The 19124-nt window shown below is 42.4% G+C and overlaps 1 protein-coding gene across 2 annotated transcripts in view; it reads left to right on the forward strand.

Annotated features, from left to right (window-relative positions):
• DDRGK1 (DDRGK domain containing 1) overlaps positions 1 to 19124 on the forward strand; it is a 263903-nt gene that overhangs the window by 217319 nt on the left and 27460 nt on the right. For both annotated transcript variants that reach the window (XM_030190995.1, XM_030190994.1), the window contains one exon: positions 13140 to 13196. In XM_030190995.1, coding sequence (XP_030046855.1) covers positions 13140 to 13196 — 57 coding nt within the window. The remainder of the gene's footprint in view (positions 1 to 13139; positions 13197 to 19124) is intronic.

Consider the following 19124-nt stretch of genomic DNA (forward strand, 5'->3'; position numbering starts at 1 on the left):
TGTTTTGAGCACGTAGGGTGGCAACCTACCAGATAACTTAGGCCCCCTTTTATCAAGCCACATGGCAATGCCGACAGAGCCCATTCAAAATGAATGGGCTTTGTCAGCAATATCGCACCAGCAGCCACTAGCGCAGTTTGATAAAATGGGGCTTTAGTGCCTAATCCTATCTCCATCTCCATAATATATAATCCATCTAGAAAACACTGTACTAAGAAACACCCTAACTGTAATGTCAGATACCTGCTAGACAATGCCAATATATACCATCAGAACACTACTGTGGTTTTAGACCAGAACCAGATGGCCTCAAAAAACGTATTAACCTTTTGAAATGACCCAAACAGGTTTCAACTCACTCCTGTCCCTACCATTTATATCAACGCCAGGTCTGGGGGGGAGGGGAGGCTCTCTTACTCAGGGATTTGTTAGAATTTTCAGACCTAGGCTTTCTGCTTATCTCAGAAACATGGCTCACAGAAGCTGATAGTCCGATATTGCCTCACATCTATTCACCTGGTTATGGTATTCGTCACTCACCAAGACAGGGTAAAAAAGGCGGCAGACTTGCTCTTATATTTAACAGTTTTTTTCCACATGTCTTTAGTTAGTTCTGGGGTTTTCCAGGGTTTTCTGTGCAAATTCTGCAATGATACAAAAGAGGCAAATCAAATTGTCCTACTTCTTGTTTACCGTCCTCCGGGAGCTTGGTCCAAGGCAGAACCTCGACTTGTATAGAGATTACTTCCTCTGCCATGGCCTAATTTTCTAAGATTATATTCCTAGGAGACTTAAACCTACACTTGAAAAATGAAGCGGACACCAATATCCACAATTTCAAATTATTCATGAAGGACTGCGAACTGACTACTGTCTCCAAGGGTGCAACTCATGAAAAAGGCCATACGTTAGACTTCATAACTTTCTATCCTAATAGCTTGATCAGTTCCTTCAAATGGAAGCCAGTACCATGGTCTGACCATTTCCAACTGGATTTCACCAATGATATCTGTATGTCAAGCTTAACCAGGCACAAGTCCTCCAAACTCATCTCCACCAGAGGTAAAATCAACAAGGTCACTTTCTGGTCTAAGCTACAGACTCCCTCACTACTTCATCTCTTACACATGATTCGATCAAATCCCGATGGGATACCAAGGTGAAAGCTGTACTAGACTAAATTGCTCCATTTACCACTAAAAAGGTCAAGACATCCAGAAACTCACCATAGTTTACAGAGGAACTATCCATCCTAAAAAGGGTATGTCGACACCTTGAAAAGCAATGGAGAAAGAACAGAGATACTACTGATAAATCCAAATGCTACAAAAGAAGGTATCTGATTCAAAACGTCAGTATTATAGCAGCCTATTAGGTCAAGATGATCTTGACAACAAAAAAAACTTTTAGTTAAAAAATTAACTTCCACTAATGATGATGAACATTCACAGAAAACATGACCCAAGACATGACTGATCATTTCGCCAATATGATCCTCCAAATTAGGTCTGAACTAACTAAAGCTACTCCAACAGAGGAAAATAGGCCAACCTATAGTTCAGCCTTAATCGCCAGTGATCCTACAATCCAAGGACTCAAAACTGACCAAAACTGGGAATCTTTTCAATCACTAACAGTTGAGGATGTAAGACCACTGCTGTTACGCAAGCAAGGAAGTGGGAAGTGGACCAATGACTCCAGGAAGCTGTGACTATGGTAGTATATGATGAACAAATTTTAATTTAGACTCGACACAGTACTGTGTTTCGGCCACAGGCCTGCCTCAGGAGTCTAAAAGACATATTAAAAAGACATAAATTAAACAGGAAATATAATACATATGAACCATGTTAAAATATGCCAATAGAAACATCAAAATAAAGTATAAATTATAATCACATGAGCCATGTATGACCATATGTAAGTAAAAGCAAAATCGGATCACTGCTGTTGAAATGCTCCCGAGCCAACTGTTCTCTGGATCAGTGCCCAAAATACCTACTCAAATCCATCCCTATGGAAGCAGTAAACTGGTTGCTCGATCTCAGTGAGCTGTTAAAAACTGGCTGTCTTCCTCCTAATACGGGCAAAATTGTTCTCCATTTTTAAAGGGATCTGGACTAGATGTAACATCGCCTGTAAAATTACCGTCCAGTTTCAAGCATACCCGTGTTTTTTTTACATCAGTAAACAACTCTCTCTATATCTGGAAAATTTTTCTATTATACACTGGTCACAATTTGGCTTCAGATCGTCACATAGTACGGAAACATTGCTGCTAGTTTTAACTACATATGTCAAACATCACCTATGCAAAGCTGACCAAGTAATTCTTCTCCAATTTGATATATTGGCAGCATTTGATATGGTTGACCACACATTGCTACTCGAACGCCTGACCCAGATAGGAATAACAGGGTCTGTGATCAAATGGTTCAGTGAATTCCTTTCAAATCGAAGCTATTCTGTCAAGCAAAACAACCAACTGTCCAATTTCTGGTCTCTTAACTGCGGGGTCCTGCAGGGATCTCCCCTCTCACCTATCTTGTTCAATCTCTATGTCATCCCTAGCCTCAATACACCTGGGTCTTAATGAACTAGTACTACACTACATGGATGACATCCTGCTTCTCTTACCAGTGACAGCATCAAACAAAGATACAACTCAGTCTATAGTGAATGGCATGACTGTCATTAGCACCTGGGCTCTGACCAATAAACTGAAATTGAATGTGCAAAAAACCAAGGTCCTGTGGTTCTGAAATCAGGGAGTTGAGGTCCTATCATCAATATGTGGTCAAAGCTTTACAGTCAAGTCTGAAACCAGAGTACTAGGGGTCTTGCTTGATTCTTCACTCACCTTCTCTTCCCATATTAACCAGCTATGGAATAAAACTATTCAAAATGAGACAGCTATGTCTAGGATCATTCTTCGACCAAAAAGCCTTTGAACTACTAATTCAAATGTTAGTCATACCTCACTTGGATTACTGTAATGTTCTATTTCTTGGAATTAAGTGTCAATATCAGAAAAAAAAACTGCAAGTTGTACAGAATACAGCTGCTAGACTAATATACATATTGAATAGATCTACTTTTGTTTCAACTCAAAACCGCACTGGCTTTTCATAGCAGAAAGAATTAGGTTCAAAGCTGCTTGTTTAGTTTTTCAAATCTTACAGGGTTTCACCTCTCAACTGCTGACTTAAGACCTCTTCGCTATGCTTGGTCCAGTCTAACAGACTGAAAGAACAACTGATGCTAGTGTCACCATTTCAAAAAGACAATTCGAAATCAGAAGATTTTCAGTTCTCTATTCCCTGTACTTGGAGTTAAAATATGGAACTCTCTACCTATTGCTTTCGGAACAGAAAACAGCTACCTAGCTTCAGGAAGAGGCTAAAAACCTTGCTCTTCCCAAAGACTGCTTCATAACAATCCATTGACTTCTACCTCCTAGTATTATCCATTATCCTTTCCTATTATGTTTTTGGTCTCATGCATTGCACCAGTGGTCTATAATTGTTCTCATACCTCACACTAACATTATTGACTTTTGTCTCACCTAGAATGTAAACTGCACTGAAACCTGGAAAGGGGGTATTAGCAGTACACAAGATTTGGTTTGGTTTGTTGTTTCATGTTGAGCTGACCGAGGATTTGGCATCCTGTGGTCATTAAGGGATCTAAGAACTCCAAGCTGGTGTGTAAGGCATGGTCAGAGTGGAGAAATATGCTGGATCTAAAAAAGCAGGGTCATGCATTTGGACTGCAAAAACCCAAGGAAACAATACAATATAGGGGGTGAAGTACATATTTCCATGAATGAAGAGCGGGACTTGGGGGTGATATATCTGATGATCTTAAGGTGGCCAAACAGGAAGAAAAAATGATGGCAAAGCCAGAAGGATGCTTGTGTGACTAGGGAGAGGAATGGCCAGCAGGAAAAAGGAGCTGATAATGCTTCTAAATACATCTCGGGTGAGACCTCATTTAGAGTACCGTGTACAGTTCTGGAGACTGCACCTTCAAGAAGATATACATAGGATAAAGTCTGTTCAGAGGGCAACTCTGTTCAAATCCCACTGCTGCTCCTTGTGATCTTGGGCAAGTCACTTAACCCTCCATTGCCTCAGGTGCAAACTTAGATTGTGAGCCTTTCAAGGACAGAGAATTACCCAGTGTGCCTGAATGTAACTCACCTTGAGCTACTACTGAAAAAGGTGTGAGCAAAATCTAAATAAATAAATAAACTACTAAAATGGCCAGTGGGCTTTGTTATAAAGCATATGGGACAGACTTGACGATCTCAATATGTTTACTCTGGAAGAAAGACTGGAGAGATATGATAGAGACTTAAATACCTCCATGGCATAAATATGCAAAAGGCAAGTCTCTTTCAATTGAAAAGAAGCTCTGGAATAAAGTGGCATAGGATGAAGGTGAAAGGCGATAAAATCGAAAGTAATCTAAAGAAAGGGTGGTGGATGCATGGATTGGCTTCCTTGAAGAGATGGTGAAGACGAAGGCTGTACCTGACTTAAGAAGGCATGGGACCATAGACATCGCTATGCGGGTGCAAGGGGTGTAAATGCACCCCCAAAAATCTGGGGGTGTCTGGCCTGTTTGAAAAATAAAAATGTTTTGGATTAGTGGGGTCTCCACTTCTGGTAGAGCAGTGCTGGGAACACCCAGCCAGTTCGGGGTATCTACAATGAAGATTCATGAGAGATATTTTTCATACAGTGCCTCCTTGGTATACAAACTTATCTCATGCATCTTCATTGTAAATATCCCAAAAACTTGACTGGCTGTGTGTGTCCCAAACCCATGTACTTTAAACAAATTATCTGGCAGTGGAAGGAACGTGTGCTGTTCCTGAGTTGGTTGTCATAATTTTGAATATTTTTTTGTGTGGCCAGTTGTAAGAGGGTAGCTTCATTGTTGGGGAATATGAGTTTGTGGTACAGAACTGAAGTTTCAGAGTTTATATTGAGATTGACTAATCCTGTAGAGAATCTGAACTCTACACCCACCTAGAAGAATTTGTTGAATGATGCTATCAATTACATAATGATTTCACCGGGTAGTTTAAACAGGCTGGAATGGGGTAGGGTTTCTTTTATGTATAGAAATTGCTAATATAAAAGTGGATGAGGAAGGGGGTTATGTATGGAATGTTGCTTTGACTTGCCACCCCAAATATTTGTGACTAGAGATGCCATTACATGGGACAATCACATAGGATCTCTAAAGGAGAGGAAGGGATAGTGGGTGTTATGGATGGGCAGTTTGGATAAGCCATATGGGCTTTATCTGCTGTCATTTTCCCGTGTGTCTATGTGTTTTTCTGTTTCTATCACTCTGAGCCAGCCACTGTGAACACACAATTATACATAGCGGTCTTTGAAAACTAGGCCGGTCAAGACGATTCTGTTGACTGGATGGGAGTGGCCTGAAAATAGATGAGAGAGCTTGTTTAATGTGTTATCTATGCAGTTGTGCTCACACAGACAAAGCATAAAAATAATGCTAAATGTGCTGGGGTTACAGAGTATCTTTGTTTAAACTCAATAGGGCCTGATATTCAGGCCACCCAGTATTCAGTGACAGGCCGTTTCCTGTGACCAGCATTGAATATACATTTTTTTTTACCCGTCTCAAACTTAACCAGATAAGGGGCTGTTTTTTGAAGGTGCGATAGAGCGCACCAAAACAAACCACCAAGGTAGTTTCATTTTGGCATGCACCGTTTACCGTGGTAGAAAATAATTTTCTACCATGGGGGGCGTTCCTGGCGGTAATCAGCAGTGTGGCCTCATTGCTGCATTGTCACAAACTCAAGGAATGTGAGCCCTTGGGCTGCTGCTGGAGACTGTCTAGCAGCAGGTGAATCATCCAGGCTAGAACTGGAGCTTGGAAGCTGGACTGCAGCTTGGACACTGGACTGGAGCTTGGCTGGAGCGGAAACCAGGAACAGGACTTCACTGGAGCGGAACCAAGAACATTACTAGATAGGATGAAACAGAAGCAAAGATAAGCAGTAACAGGGTCGAGGAACAAGGTACAAACTTCACAAGGCAGAGCACAAGGCATGGCTCAAGACAAGGCAGAGCTAAACTAGGTCCTGCAGTGCCTGCTAGAGGCTATCTGTTAATGCTGTGGTACAAAGTTCAAGTTTTAAAACTAGGGGGAAAAGAGTATGGAGATTAGTTGATAAAGTTGCTTTTTTATAGTTTTATTCTGCCTATCACTAACCTACAATTTCTCCTTTAAACCCCAATCTTTAAGTTCCCAAAGCACAAAGCAAAATAGTGTTCACTTACTAGAGAAATGTCCTCTTCTCTCAGAACTTCTCATAGTGCACCAATCATCACATCTGAGAAGCTTATGATAAAATAGACATTATAAATATTAAATAACATACAATATATATTTAAATTACAAAACCCATTCATTAAAACAAATTATTGCTAGTCTCTGCCCAAAACAAACACTGGGACAATCCTTCACCCACCAGCACAGGAAGCCTTAAAATAGTTGCTATAGTTGCTACCCACTCCCCACCCCCAAAAAATGTCACTGACTACAATGTGCTTTCATTTGTTACTCAATAATCCTTTTCTCTAGCTGAGGCAATCATGCCTAGATGACAAGCAAATAACTACAGTATTAACTTTATAAGTAAATTTTAAAGCTTATTCACATTTTCAGTGCAGGGAATAAAACTGATTCTGGCTTCAAAGTACTGAGTAAAAAGCCAAGCTTTTAAATGCTTTTTTTAAAAACTACTGTGTAAGTCATAATTCTCAAAAAAACTGGTCATTTGTAGAGGAGTAGCCTAGTGGTTAGTGCAGTGGACTTTGATCCTGGGGAACTGGATTTGATTCCCACTGTAGCTCCTTGTGACTCCTTGCCAGGGGCATATCTGCCTGGGCCCCTGCAGATTTCGCCCTGGCCCCCCCCCCCCCTCCTGCCGCCAGCCCTCCCCTGCTGTCGTTTCTTACTTTTGCGCCGAGGTCCACTTTTATATTAGCCTTTAAAAATATTTCTTCAGCTGGCGGGGGACCCCAACCCCCGCCAGCCAACCCGACGTCATACTCCGAACTGGATTCAGCCGCTCAACTCCAGCACGTCGGCCTCGGCGGACGAAGAACTTGAAAGACGTCACCTCTGGTTGGCTGGCGGGGGTTGGGGTCCACCGCCAGCTGAAGAAATATTTTTAAAGGCCCAGGAGGAAGCGGACCTCGGCGCAAAAGTAAGAAACGGCAGCGGGGGAGGGCTGGCGGTGGGAGGGGGGGGTGGAGATAGTCGTTGGTGGCGGTGGGGGGGGGGTCCAGTAATGGCGGCGGGGGGGGGGCTAAAATGTGCCCCCCTCCCTCTGGCCCCCCCCTACCGCCGGAGGCCAGATATCAGGGACAATACTTGAGAACATTTATGATAATGCAAGGTACACTTTCTTAAACAGATCCTTCTATAACTCAAGAGGTTTTCATTTCTTGTGAAATGCAATAGCCATATGCTTTGCTGCTAAATGCTTTGCACCCCCCTCACCCCTCTAATCCATACAAAAGAAGATTTGATGATTTTCTGGCAGTTCCCAGCTGTGAGAACTGAATTCCATGAACTGGTTCCAGCTTTTTGTCTTCAGTCCATGGTAGTCAGTTCTCTAGCTTGGCTGTCTCTATCTTCACAACTAGCCTGCCGCTGTTCTTGTATTGTTTTTAATCATGGATTGCAAGATCCACATGGATTCAATGACAGTGAATAAGATCCTTCAAGTTTTCATGCTGTGCTTTGCAAATGCTATGCAGTGAAAAAAAGGCATAATCGTATGATAATGGAGTTTATTTCAGAAGTACATTTATGCTTTGTGTACTGATCAATAGTTGAAGAGTACACATACAGAGTAGAATAGTATAATAGGCTGTCTGTTTCATATAGAAACTTTAAGTTCTTTACAGAGCTCCTATTCAATATTGACAGCAGTCATGTTGATATGGCATCAATAGATGACATTTCACACGTTTTGATGCCAGTGATATAACAAATATACTATATATGTACTGCTTTAATTGGATTACAAGTGTTGTGCATATGATGTCACTTTTGCCTGTAAGACTGTTAATTAATTTAACAGTGATCTTAATCACATTAGTGCTTTTTTTTATTGTGCAAACCTTTTGGAAGCAGTGACCATAACACAGTTAACAGTTCTTGTTTAGCACCAGCTGTTGTCATATCTTCTGTTTACCTATTCCATTGATTTTATTCTGTGACAAAATACACCTTTGATCCCATCAGAGATATGTTAGATTTATTTCAGTCTGAACATACTAATAAAAATTGATAAACTGAGAAATGAAAGCAACTTAATTATAATATATCCCCCTTCCCCTCCCAGCCCTCATAATGCTTGTCTTAAATTGGGTTGTCCATGGTAGCATATCGCATTTGTCTAGTCCTCTTCAAACTTTTCAAGATTCCTATGCTACTGCGCTGTGAGCTTCTCTATCATAGCCATCTTCTGTAGTCTGTTAATCCACTTCTCCAAGCTCATCTATATATCTCCCGGGAGCAACTTCAGCAAAGACAACTTAGGGTTCAGTTTGACTTTCTCCTTAAAATATATTTAAGGGTGTTCTGAATTTGCTCCCAACCCAAATGTGAAAGAGAAAATCAGTCACTCCACACCCACTCCAGCATCTCTCATAGGAGACAGCTTGTGAAGTCTCTCTGGAGTTAAATACCTTCTTAGTGGTATCTTATAACTGTTTTCCTTTATTGCAACAGAGACTGATGAGCAACCAACCCCCTCAAGAATACCTCTCCACGGTTTTTCCAAATGGGCTTTTCCAAAGATGTCTCTCCCATCTACTCATGTATCTAAACTTCTTAAGCATGTATCCCTTCACAATCCTATACGATTCTGAAATTGGACTGTTGGATACCTTTTCCTCACCCGAAGATACTCCAGTGGAGTGAGACCCTCCTGTAATATTCTTTGTAAATAAGTTCCTTAAGATAGTGTACCACTTGTAAGTAGTAAAAGTAATCCTTACCTTTTAACCCATAATGCTTCCCTTACTGGCAGTCATCTTGCTGGAATCAAGACCCTACAATAGTTCCACATCATTCACTAACTCCCCTCCCCATCCCAAGTTTCTCTACCAAACTTCCTCCATCCCCCTTTCTGTGGTTCTTATCTCATCAGCTTCTTCCCTCTCTCCCCCCTCCCCTAGCCAATCATTCCAGTCATAACTACTCATTCACTCAACCAGCATGAAATCTTTCCCCTAGCTGTATGTCCTTTTTACAATTATTCCATGCTTAAATAGCACTCCTGTTGCTGCTTAGTGCCATCTCAGACCCCATCTTTTCTTTTCAGCTTAATTTGGGAGCTGTCCCTTCTAGCATTCTGCTTGCTTATGCTCCAGTCTCTTTGACAATTGTCTTAGCCTCTTTCATCTGAGAATGGGCAGGAGTGGTTTGCTTTGCCCCAATCTGCCATTCCTTTAAATTAGTATGCCTCGCAAACCTTCTTTTGTCAGAATTGTCCAGGCTTCCTCTGCCTTCTTAGCTGCTCCACAGACTGTGAACATAAGATCAAAAGGGAACAGATGTTTATAATTAACACTCTCCTTTTCTAATACCTTTGTGACCTGTCTCAGGCCCTTCTGCATTGCGGTATGATTGGCAAAATATCTTTGTAGATTTCCAGTTGTCTCATTTGATCTTATCAAATCCCTTTGCACATCACATGATTTTGTCATTGTCTGAAAAACTGTGCAGACATGTAGTAATGTCCCAGGCTGTGATGCTCTTTGTGACCCTAGGCCCCTATGGGTGCACCTGATTTTAATTTTTCGCCTTAGAATGTCTCTGCAAAGTGTCTGTACTACATCTACTTGTCTCTGGAACAACCCTAATCCTTAAATTATTCCTTTGTGATTTGTTCTCCAGATCATTGTGATGCCTAGAATTTTGCTGTACGATAATGTATCATGAAGCATGGATTCGGTGTTCAGTTGTTCTGCTCCTGGAGCTCAGTGAGGCACATTTGTGCCATACACTTTTCATTCCAAAGAGTAGTTTTATGGCCATATGGTTAGACTCCTGATGCAGACGATTTAGCCGAAACACAGCCCATGTCAAGTCAAGTGAAGATTTTTAATAAAAGACTTTTGTTGCCCTTTGTCATCTCCACTGTCTTTGTTTTGAATTTCCTGTGTTCCTTCTTGTTCTCCAGGTCCACCATTTTATCCCTCAACACCACCTGTTCTCTCTTTAAATATTCCTGTTTATACAATTCCAGCATAGCTTCTCCTTATCATAAGAACGTAAGGATAGGTATACTTGGTCAGACAAATGGTCCATCTAGCCCAGTATCCTGCTTCCATCAATGACCAATCCAAGTCACGAGTACCTGACAGAAAACCAATTAGAAGCAGCATCCTATGCTACTAATTCCGGGGCAAGCAGTGGCTTCCCCCATGTCCATCTCAATAACAGAATATGGACCTTTTGTGCAGAAACTCGTCCAAACCTTTTGTAAACCCAAATATGCTAAACAACGTTACAGCATCCTCTGGCTGCAAGTTCCAAAACTTCACTATAGAATATTTCCTCCTATTTATTTTAAAAGTATTTTCATGTAGTTTCATCAAGTGTCCCTTGGTCTTTCTACTTTTTGAAAGAGTGAAAAATTGATTCACTTCTACCCGTTCTACACCACTCAGAATTTTATAGACCTCAGTCATATCTCCCCTCAGCCATCTCTTTTCCAAGCTGAAGAGCCCTAACCTCTTTATCCTTTATTTATTTATACCCCACAATTTCCCACCACTGACAGGCTCAATGTGGCTTACAACATTTAGTTAACACACAGGAAATTACAATAAATGGAAAGTGATACGAGGGGTGGAAAGGTACAGGATTAAGAGAAAGTAGTTAAGTCCACAAGATCTTTAGTTTCCTCATATGGAAGGAGTTCCATCCCTATATCATTTTGGTTGCTCTTCTTTGAACCTTTTCTAATTCTGCTATATCTTTTTTGAGATACAGTGACCCGAATTAAACACAATACTCGAGGTGAGGTTGCACCATGGAGCGATACAGAGGCATTATAATAATCTTGGTCTTATCCCTTTCCTAATAATTCCTAGCATCCTGTTTGCTTTTTTTGGCCGCCGCCGCCACCACCACACACTGGGCAGAATATTTCAGCATATTGTCTACAGTGACACCTAAATCTTTTTCGTGAGTGCTGACTCCTAAGGTGAACCCTAGCTTTAGGTAACTATGATTCAGATTAGTCTTCCCAATGTGCATCACTTTGCATTTGTCCACATTAAATTTCACCTGCCATTTGGATGCCCAGGCTTCCAGTTTCCTAGGGGCTTCCTACAATTTCTCACAATCCGCATGTGTTTGAAAACTTTGAATAGTTTTGTGTCATCTGCAAATTTAATCACCTCACTTGTCGTACCATTTGTAAATATGTTAAATTAACACCGGTCCATATGCTGCTCCACTCTTCTATTCTGACTCCCATATCACTTAGGTCTTTTCAGAGCATTGCTACTCTCTTTTATGTTGACATTAACAGAGGCTTTTTTTTTTTTTGTATCAGTGAACCATCTTCTCATTTTGATGTGCAAGTAGGACTCCCTTTCGGACACACTGCTCGCACAAGACACCATGTTGCTTCAGTCCTCTTGAATGCATTCATTTTCTTTCTCACTTGAGTTCCTCCAATTGCTTTTTCATCAACATTAGGACAAGTTTAAAGATTGGCAATGGAGGTATTCAACATGGTAGCCTTTGCTTAGTACTTGTTTGGGGGTGAGTACTCTCTCCAGCGGTTTAGGCATCCATCACCATGCCATGATGTCACTTTTTCATTATCACTTACTTGAAACAGTGAATTAAAACCCTGGTAAAAGATGTTTTTATCATACACTGTTATATATTCTACCTTTTTGCATTATTATTTTGGCTTTTTCCTTTTCTATATACCTCCATCTTTGATTCCTCTTTGTCCAGATAGCAGCAGAAACCCTTATATGCAATAGCTGAAGGGCACTTTACTTGAGGTGCATCTGCAGCACTGTTTGTTGACTAGCACTATCCCCACCTCCCAACCACCAGCCCTGCCTCCCAACCACTGGCTCTGGCACAGACCGTACAAGTCTGTCCAGCACTATCCCCGCCTCCCAACCACCAGTCCTGCTTCCCACCACCGGCTCTGGCACAGACCGTATAAGTCTGCCCAGCACTATCCCCGCCTCCCAACCTTGACTAAGCTCCCGAAGGAATGGATCCTCAGGAACTTAGTCAAGATCGGGAGGCGGGGCTGGTGGTTGGGAGGCGGGGATAGTGCTGGGCAGACTTATACGGTCTGTGCCAGAGCCGGTGGTGGGAAGCAGGACTGGTGGTTGGGAGGCGGGGATAGTGCTGGACAGACTTGTATGGTCTGTGCCAGAGCCGGTGGTTGGGAGGCGGGGATAGTGCTGGACAGACTTGTACGGTCTGTGCCAGAGCCGGTGGTTGGGAGGCGGAGATAGTGCTGGGCAGACTTATACGGTCTGTGCCCTGAAGAGCACAGGTACAAATCAAAGTAGGGTATACACAAGAAGCAGCAAATATGAGTTATCTTGTTGGGCAGACTGGATGGACCGTGCAGGTCTTTTTCTGCCGTCATCTACTATGTTACTATGTTAGCAGGGGCTACTACTGTATCAGTAGTCATCCTTCCCTCCTGGAGTATGGTACCTTGCAGTATGCCCAGGTCTATCCAGCCTTGTCAGATAGGTATCTGAATCTAGATCCCCCACACTGGAATTCACAGTGCTGAAGACTGAGCTATGAGACTAGCCAACAGTATATTCTAGTTTAAATATATTTCTGGCCACCAACATATGGTACAGAAGGAGATACATGGTGTAAATTAAAAAGTACATTTGTTGGAAATATAAAAAAAAAATAATGTCAAAAGCAAAGACTTTTATGACATCTACAGGAGCTCAGGACAAAGAAACCTTTTGTAATTTTGAAAGAAGAAATGCTTTTTTAATAGAATGTAAATGTTTTGTGCAGCTCATAACTGAACTTATCCATCCATATGATTCTTTCCGTAGACTGCCAAGGTGGTTCTTCTAGAGGACTTGGGATCACATTTTGGTCTTAGAGCACAGGTAAGATCTAAAGTGAAAAATAATAAGATGTGTACTAGATACTACTTACTTTTACAGAGTTATAAAACAGTGACAGAAAGACCATCTGGCCCACCTTGTCTGCCCAGTTATTCTGTCCATAGTTCTAAGGACAGAAGGATGTTTTTCTCTCAAAATGTCCAAGCTGCAATTTTCAGCACCCCGGTTTTAGATGTTTTGCTCCACAGTTCATCCAAATTTCAAGGTGGCATGTTGTGGGCATGTTTTGGGCAGGGCATTGGAGCACCAAAAGATAGACATTTTTCTGCAATAATGGAACAAAATGAAAATGTCTAGGGCCAAAATTAAGATTTTTTTGGCTAGACCTGTTTCAATCATGACTAAGTGAACAAAGGTGCCCTAAATGACCACTGGAGGGATTAAAGCATAACACTCCCTCAGTAGTCACTGACCCACTCCTAGCCCTCTAAGATGTGACAGTGCATACCAGGCTCTGACAGCTTCAGATATGATGGCCTTTCCTGTTAGAGCAGCAAGCAGGTCCATGGAATAGTCTAGTGGTCAGTGCAGTGGACTGTAAAGAAGGGGACCCAGGCCCATATCCCACTCTAACTGGTACACTTGTGGTGGAACGTGTAAACCCTCCAAAAAACACCAAATACCTACTGTACCTACTTATAGGTGACATCTGCATGTTTAAGAGCCATTGTAGTGGTGTACAGTAGGTATTTTTTCTGCTTCTAGAGGGCTCACCATACAATATAAGGGGGTTATGGTGAGATGTGTATGTGGGACCTTTTATGTGAAGTCCACTGCTACCCCCCTAAGCTTCTCCACTGCTCTGCTGGGATGTCTGTGTGGCCAGTCTTATTAAGAATGATGGCCCCCAGTCGACCCAATTGCTGGTTTTTGGGTGATTTTCTCTTGGACATTTTATTTTCCAAAACCCCAAAAGAAAAACACACTGAGCACAAAATGTCTAGAAAAAGGTGATTTTTGAACCAAAAAGATAAATGCTTTTCAGGTTCAAAAATGGCTATGTTCACCACTCGATTTTTGGATATTTTTAGTAAATCGGACTTTAGGAATAACATACAGAATAACCCTTTTCAACCTAATGATGACACCTCTAGCCAAAGCGCTATCCCCACTCAGGCTGCCCCCCACATTCAGGCCTGCCCCCTTTCCTTCCTGTGTCTGAGTCAAGGAGGTTTGATGGTTTGACTGCTCCTCCCTCGGTCTGTTGTCTCCTGCTCCTGTGTGCCGGGACCCAGATGATTGCATTGACGCAATAACCTGGGTCACCCGGGTTATCGTATTGATGCAATCGTCCAGGTCCTGGCAAACAGGAGCAAGAGAGAGACAGACCCAGAAGCAGGCAGGAAGAAGCTTGCTGGCACTGGGACAGCCTTGGAGGCCAGGCCTGGGGAATTTTGCCCCCCTGACCCTCTCCTGGAAGCCCTGGAGTAGAGGCAAGGTGGACCTGGAAGTTATTCAGACATCGCTGGTATTCAGTACCAGTGGCCGGATCACAATCTGGGCAAGCAGGACCACAGAAAGAACTTTCCCTGAGTTATCAGGTACCGCATACAGTTCAAGCTTCTCCTACTAACCTACAAATGCACTCAATCTGCAGTCCCTCGTTACCTCTCTACCCTCATCTCCCCTTACGTTCCTACCCGAAACCTCCACTCACAGGACAAATCCCTCCTCTCAGTACCCTTCTCCTCCACTGCCAACTCCAGGCTCTGCCTTTTCTGCCTCGCTTCACCCTATGCTTGGAATAAACTCCCCAAGTCCATACGTCAAGCCCCCTCCTTGCCCATCTTCAAATCCTTGCTCAAAGCACACCTCTTCAATGTCACATTTGGCACCTAACCATTATACCTCTATTCAGGAAATCTAGACTGCCCCAACTTGACATTTTGTTCTTTAGATTGTAGGCTCCTTTGAGCAGGGACTATCCTTCTTCGTTAAACTGTACAGCGCTGCGTAACCCTAGTAGCGCTTTAGAAATGTTAAGTAGTAGTAGTATCCAACCAAGGCCTTAATCCCTACGTCCTCGCAAATGATGTCACGATCTACATCCCGTTCAAACATGATCCAACAGAGATCACGAAGGACATCAAGCACAACCTCCAAATCATGAATTCATAGGCAGATGCATTCCAACTAAAACTCAACGCAGAAAAAACACAATGTCTCATCCTCTCATCACAATACAACACGAACAAACCCACCACTATAAACACCCCAAACTTTACCCTACCTGTTTCAGATAGCCTGAAAATTCTAGGAGTTAAAATTGACCGAAATCTCACACTAGAAAGCCATGCGAAAAACACAACAAAGAAAATGTTCCACTCAGGTTTTACTCTTTTGAGTTTCCACATTTTCTTCCCAAGGGAAATATTCCGCACCCTGGTACAATCAATGGTGCTAAGTCAGCTAGATTACTGCAATGCAATCTATGCCGGATTCAAAGAACAAATCATTAAGAAACTCCAAACTGTCCAAAACACAGCAGCCAGACTTATATTTGGAAAAATGAAATACGAAAGCGCCAAACCCCTAAGAGAAAAACTACACTGGCTCCCACTTAAAGAATGTATTACTTTCAAAATTTATTTTATTTATTTATTGCATTTGTATCCCACATAATCCCACCTATTTGCACTCTGGTTCATAAAATCATTCATGGGGAGGCCCCGGTCTACATGTCAGACCTCATAGACTTACCAACCAGGAACACTAAAAGATCAGCACGCACATTCCTGAATCTCCACTACCCCAGCTGCAAAGGACTAAAATATAAATTAACATATGCATCCAGCTTCTCCTACATAAGCACTCAACTATGGAATGCACTACCAAAAGCCACAAAATCAATACACGACATAACTAATTTCCGAAAATTACTAAAAACCAACCTGTTCAATAAGGCATACCACATACTAGACAACAAAACTCATACCGGAACTGGACAAAACCGATCTCTCTATACTTGACTACCTCAGTACTCTGTCACGAATGAACTTTAACGCAATACCACTTTATTTCTCATTACGATAATGAATTCTCTATATTTGATTGCTTAATCTACTCTGTCACTTATGAACTTTAATACAATACCACTTTGTATTTCTCATTCCGGAAATGGCGATCGCCACTACAGAACAATGTAAGCCACATTGAGCCTGCAAATAGGTGGGAAAATGTGGGATACAAATGCAACAAATAAATAAATAGTAAGTGACGGCAGATAAAAACCTGAATGGTTCATCCAGTCTGCCCAATAGTCACATTCATTATCGATTCAAGATTTAAATCAACAGTGAATGTGATTATTTATTTGTTTATGGTCTTTCTTTAGTATTTCTGGGACTTAGACCATAGAAGTCTGCCTGGCTCTGTCCTTATGTTCCAACTACTGGAATTGCCGTCAAAGACCACTCCAGCCTATCCATTTCCATCTTGTCATTTGCGGGACAAAGCCCGTAAAAGTCTGCCCAGCACTGTCCTTGCGTTCCAAACCACTGGAGTTTCCGTCGAACCTCTCTCCAGCCCACCCTAAATTGAATCGCCATATGCGGGACTCAGACTGTACAAGCCAGCCAAGCACCTGCCTTAGTTGATGCAGTCAGAGTCGCCATCTGAGCACCACTTGATATGCAAACACACATGCAACCCTTGTAAGTTTCGTTTTTTTATATCATATTTATTTTCTAATTAGAGTTTCTCTGTGTTCATCCCACGCCTTTTTGAATTCCGCCACAGTTTTTTTTTTCCAGGCATCCACCACCCTGTCCGTGAAAAAGAATTTTCTGACATTACTCCTGTCTACCGCCACCCCTGCAACCTCAATTCATGTCCTCTAGTTTTACCACTTTCCCTTCTCTGGAAATATTTGTTTCTATATTAATACCTTTCAAGTATGTTAATGTCTGTATCATATCTCCCCTGTTCCTTCTCTTCTCTAGGGTATACATATTCAGGTCATCCAGTCTCTTCTCATATCTTTTGGTGCAAACCCCGTATCATTCTTGTCACTTTCCTATGGACAGCTTCAAGTCTTCTTACATCTTTAGCAAGATATGGCCTCCAAAACTGAACGCAGTACTCCAGGTGGGGCCTCACCAACAACTTGTACAGAGGCATCAACGCCTCCTTTCTTCTGCTAGTTACACCTCTCTCTTTACAGCCTAGCACCCTTCTGGCTGTGGCCACCGCCTTGTCACACTGTTTCGCCTTCAGATCCTCGGATACTATCACTCCAAGATCCCTCTCCCTCTCTGTGCATATCAGCCTCTCACCACCTAGCACATATGTCTCCCTTGGATTTCTATCCCCTAAGTGCATCACTTTGCATTGAATTTTAATTGCCAAACATTAGACCATTCTTTCAGCTTCTGCAGATCCTTTTTCTTATTTTCCTCCAGAGTGTCCACTCTGTTGCAAATCTTGGTATTGTCCACAAAAAGGCAGACCTTACCTTCTTAACCTTCAGCAATGTCGTTCACAAATATATTGAACAGAATCGGCTCCAGCACCGATCCTTGAGGCACTCCACTACTCACTTTTCCTTCCTCCGAGTGAATTCCATTAACCACCACCCTCTGTCCGTCAACCAGTTCCTAATCCAGTTTACCACTTTGAGCCCTAACTTCAGCCTGTCAAATTTATTCAAGAGCCTACTATGAGGAACCGTATCAAAGGTAGATTATATCTAGCGCACGTCCTCAATCCAATTCTCTGGTCACCCAGTCAAAGAATTCAATCAGATTCGTTTGGCACAATTTATTTTTGGTAAAACCATGTTGTCTCAGATCTTGTAACCTATTGGCTTCCAGGAAATTCATTATCCTTTTCTTCAGCATCGCTTCCATTACTTTCCCAATAACCAAAGTGAGGCTTACCAGCCTACTACTACTACTACTACTATTTAGCATTTCTATAGTGCTACAAGGCGTACGCAGCGCTGCACAAACATAGAAGAAAGACAGTCCCTGCTCAAAGAGCTTACAATCTAATAGACAAAAAATAAATAAAGTAAGCAAATCAAATCAATTAATGTGAACGGGAAGGAAGAGAGGAGGGTAGGTGGAGGCGAGTGGTTACAAGTGGTTACGAGTCAAAAGCAATGTTAAAGAGGTGGGCTTTCAGTCTAGATTTAAAGGTGGCCAAGGATGGGGCAAGACGTAGGGGCTCAGGAAGTTATTCCAGGCGTAGGGTGCAGCGAGACAGAAGGCACGAAGTCTGGAGTTGGCAGTAGTGGAGAAGGGAACAGATAAGAAGGATTTATCCATGGAACGGAGTGCACGGGAAGGGGTGTATGGAAGGATGAGTGTGGAGAGATACTGGGGAGCAGCAGAGTGAGTACATTTATAGGTTAGTAGAAGAAGTTTGAACAGGATGCGAAAATGGATAGGGAGCCAGTGAAGGGTCTTGAGGAGAGGGGTAGTATGAGTAAAGCGACCCTGGCGGAAGACAAGACGGGCAGCAGAGTTTTGAACCGACTGGAGAGGGGAGAGGTGACTAAGTGGGAGGCCGGCAAGAAGCAGATTGCAGTAGTCTAAACGAGAGGTGACAAGGGTGTGGATGAGGGTTTTGGTAGAGTGCTCGGAAAGAAAGGGGCGGATTTTACGGATGTTGTAAAGAAAGAAACGACAGGTCTTGGCAATCTGCTGGATATGAGCAGAGAAGGAGAGAGAAGAGTCAAAGATGACCCCAAGGTTTCGAGCTGAGGAGACAGGGAGAATGAGAGAGCCATCAACAGAAATAGAAAACGGGGGGAGCGGGGAGGTGGGTTTGGGGGGGAAAATGAGAAGCTTGGTTTTGGTCATATTTAATTTCAGGTGGCGTTGAGACATCCAGACAGCAGTGTCAGACAAGCACGCTCAAACTGTGGTTTGGATGCAAGGTGAGATATCAGGGGTAGAAAGGTAGATT

The sequence above is a fragment of the Microcaecilia unicolor genome, chromosome 2 (genome assembly GCF_901765095.1).
Source record: "Microcaecilia unicolor chromosome 2, aMicUni1.1, whole genome shotgun sequence".
Lineage (NCBI taxonomy): Eukaryota > Metazoa > Chordata > Amphibia > Gymnophiona > Siphonopidae > Microcaecilia > Microcaecilia unicolor.